The sequence below is a fragment of the Chaetura pelagica genome, unplaced genomic scaffold (assembly GCF_000747805.2).
Source record: "Chaetura pelagica isolate M959 unplaced genomic scaffold, ChaPel_1.0 scaffold183, whole genome shotgun sequence".
Taxonomy (NCBI): Eukaryota; Metazoa; Chordata; class Aves; order Apodiformes; family Apodidae; genus Chaetura; species Chaetura pelagica.
This window is the reverse complement of record NW_009952706.1, coordinates 685,836-689,403: the sequence shown is the minus strand read 5'-3', so window position 1 is coordinate 689,403 and position 3,568 is coordinate 685,836. Positions and strand designations below refer to the sequence as shown.

At 56.7% G+C, this 3,568-nt stretch overlaps 1 protein-coding gene across 1 annotated transcript in view; it reads right to left on the bottom strand.

Annotated features, from left to right (window-relative positions):
* LOC104385735 (ankyrin repeat and KH domain-containing protein 1-like) overlaps nucleotides 1-3,568 on the bottom strand; it is a 127,202-nt gene that overhangs the window by 114,167 nt on the left and 9,467 nt on the right. The window contains 5 exon segments of the mRNA XM_009994226.1: nucleotides 5-43; nucleotides 451-624; nucleotides 1,515-1,583; nucleotides 2,947-3,019; nucleotides 3,267-3,445. Coding sequence (XP_009992528.1) covers nucleotides 5-43; nucleotides 451-624; nucleotides 1,515-1,583; nucleotides 2,947-3,019; nucleotides 3,267-3,445 — 534 coding nt within the window.

Here is a 3,568-nt window from a genome sequence, read left to right as displayed (position 1 = left end):
AGACCCGCTCCAGCCCCTTCCCCAGCCCCACCAGCGCCAGCAGCTGAGCCAAGGCCAAGCAGGTCAGCACCGAGCGCTGCTCGGGCGCTGGAGGCCGGAGAGCCGGCTGAGAGGTCCCTGTCACACCCCCTTCATCCCCCTGCTAAATGCCGGGGAGGTGGCAATGTCACCTCTCCTCGCTTGATACCAGGGGTTGATACCTGCACAACGCCTGCAGCCCCAGTGCCACCACTGGTGAAGGCTGGTGGGAAAGCCCTGCAGGGACCCTCCTCAGTCCTCGGAGGTCAGAGCACCCACATGCATCACCTGCCAGGGCATCAGCCCCCACCCAGGGCAGCTCCCATGTCCCTTGCACAAGGGCCAAGGGGCTCTGGCAACGCCCAGGGCAAGCGTGGGCAGTACCCAGTCTGGGACCAAGCAGTGCTACCCAATCAAAAAGGGATGTCATACCATCACTGGGAAAATAATAGCAGCTGTGGTGGACTTTAGGACCCAGAGCAGGGCCAGAGACAGCAGCTGGATAATGGTGAAGAGGTGCACGCGGTGCAGGGGCACATGGCGGAGGTAGGAGAGGTCTGGCTGGTGCTTGGCTGGCATCAGGAGGAGCTGCACACGGTTTGTGAGCTGTAGAGAGGAGGGCATGTGGGTCACACACTTCCAGCTTTCAGGCAACTCTCACCCACATCCCTGGTGGTACCGGGGCTGGCAGCATGGGTTTGCACCATTGCTGCTGCAGTTCAGCCCTCCTGCCATTTCCACTGGCCACAAGCGTGAGGCAAGGGAGTTTGTCTGCAAGACCAGATATGCTGGTGCCACCATTGCCCCAGGCCAGGGGAGCACTTTATAGGCAGATATCTAGAAATTACTCAAGCTGATCTTAAAGGGTTAAATGAGAGATATCAACCCCTTCATTCCCCTCCCTGCATAATGGAAACTGTTGCTGCCTCTGCCAGAGCACAACTCCAGATTCCCCAAGCAGAGGGAGAGAAGGAGGGGGTTTCCCAGCCTGTCAGCCAGAGCAAGGTTAATTGCAAGGAAAAAGTATTGTTTAGAGGAAAAAAAAAAAAAAAGGGGGTAAATCTTTCTGGAGAGGGGATTTTTTCCTCTCCATAGGTTTCTCCAGGGAGGAACAAAGCTGGCACATCAGTGGCAATGCCAGGGCCAAAGGACCAGCAGGTCCCAGCTCTGCCTGCAATTCCTAGGTGGGGAGCCACTTTGAGAGCAAGTCTGGGTAATCGACTGGTCCTCCCACCTTTCCCAAACCGCTTGATCCATCAGTGCAGAAGTCACTCATGCTCCTCAGCATCCCAGACAACTCCTTTTCCCTTTCCTCTGCCCCAGAAAATTTCCTATGTCCTTCCTTGGCCTGGACCTGGTGGGGGCAGACCTGTGCCAGGCTGCACACCATACAGAGCTAAAATCCAGGCCCTGCTGTTCAGTGAGAGCTGGTAATAAGCAATGCTCCTCATCACCAAAACAGGCCCCACCAACACCCCTGCCTCAGCTCCACTCACCTGGATGCTGTTCAGTGCTGCCACCCCCATGTGCAGGAAGACCCCGTACAGAACCGGCATTGGGATGTGCTGTAAGACAGCAGGGTAAGAGGGCATGATTCCCAGGGGGCTGTACTCACTCACCAGCCTCTCCTGTGCAAAATCCTGCACAAATGGCTGCAGCATTTGCTTCCTGAAGTTTCTACAACCCAGATTAATTTCATGGCTTTTTGCTTCTCTTACGGCTTTGAGGACTTTAAAGCCCAGACAAGCCTCATTACTCGTTGCTGTCTTCAGAAAGCGGAAGCATGCACTGAGTTTTTTCACCTGATTTCCAGCACATGGTGAGAGCAATCCAGGCTGGAGGTGGAGAACATAACACCAAGCCACTTGGAGATATGGCTTAGGGCTCAGGATCTGTAAATGTGGGGGGTCCTGCCTGCCCAGCACACTGCTTTCCATTTTATCTCCTCCTCGGCTGCTGTAAGTTGGCTCCTGCCCTCTGTGTTGCTCAGCATGGTTTGGTTTAGACCCAAGCCAGGGCAGACAAGGAGGGACATGGGGATCACTGTCTGCTCCTCATGGATCCATCAGGGACACAGGGACTGCCTGGGGCTGGATAGGCCTCCCTGGCATCATGCAATGAGCGTTGGAGAGGAAGCACTGAACCACATGCCCCAGGAGGGAGGGAACTGCTAGTCCTGGGGCTACTGCAGGAGTGACAAGGGGGAGATGGGTCCTTGCATGAAGGACCATGTCAGACTCATCCTGAGGGTTCACTTGATCCCACTATGTCATTGATGAAGATACTAAATAGGATCCCATTAGGGACCCTTGAGGGACACCACACTTTGCTGGTTTCCACTTGGACATGGAGCTGCTGACTGTAACCCTTTGAATGAAACCATCCAGACAATTCCTGATCCAGCCAACATCCATCAATCCTATATCTTTCCCATTTGGAGGAAAGCGTGTGAATGGGGGACCATATCGAAGGCTTTACAAGGCCATCCTTGGAGGTGAGGACAGAGGTGAAGGAAAAGTGACCTTCTGCCTGCCCCTACAAAATCCAGCTGTGGCCAGGGTACACTGGGGGGCTCTGCCTCATGTGGCAGCAGTGGCAGGTGAGAGCCAACACCAGCCAGGCTCAGCCCCCGTGTGGCAGCATGTTTGTGTTTTTGGGTGAGGTGTTTTTGGGGATGCCAAGGGACCCTAGTGCCCACTGTAAGGTGGCCAGCTGTCAGAGGCAGAGTGCACTGGAGGTGCTGGCTCTACTGTGCTGTTCCAGCCAACCCCCTTCCCACACAGCACACAGCTCCCTGTCTCCTGGCCAGGCTTCCCAGCGTGGTTTGATGGGACTAGGAACGGTGGGGTTAGGAGCCCCGCAGCCTTGCAGGACACAGCCACCTCCCACCTTGGAAAAGAGGCCAAACCCATCAGCCAGACTCTGTACCTTGAGAATAGGTGCCATGAAGACGGAGATGCCCGTCAGGATGAAGACAGCCAGGCCAGTCAGGCGCTGCTCCCTGCGGGTGGCAGCACAGGGTGAGGGGTGCCCAGCCCCCCAAGGGAGCCCACAGCCCCACCTGCCCTACAGCCATCAGGCCTCTGCTTTTCTCAGCTTTGATGGCCACAGGGACAGCTGGCATGCCCAGGGAGACACAAGCAGATCCAAAGCTGGGTCTGCTGGCCAGACTGGGCATGTCCCCATCCCCTGGCTGCACAGCCCCAGCCAGGCTGTCCCCCAGAGTGGGGTCTGGGCTCATTGTGTACCTGATGCCCAGGAACTCAGGATGCACTCCGGGGACCGAGGTTGCGCTCTCCTTCCTCAAGCTCTCCATGTGTGCCAGGGAGATGACCGTGGCCGAGACGTACCAGGGGAGGCCAGTGGCAGAGGTGATGACCATCAGGAGGGAGACACAGAGAAGATCCAGGTGAAAGCCTGCTCCTTTCTGCAATGGGAAAGACAGTGGTGCTGGGGGTGAGCCATCCCACCAGCAGCATCAGAGGGGCAGCAGTGGACTCTTCCCACCTTCCCAGCCAGTTCAGGCTCCTGATCACCCCTAGCTGCCCCC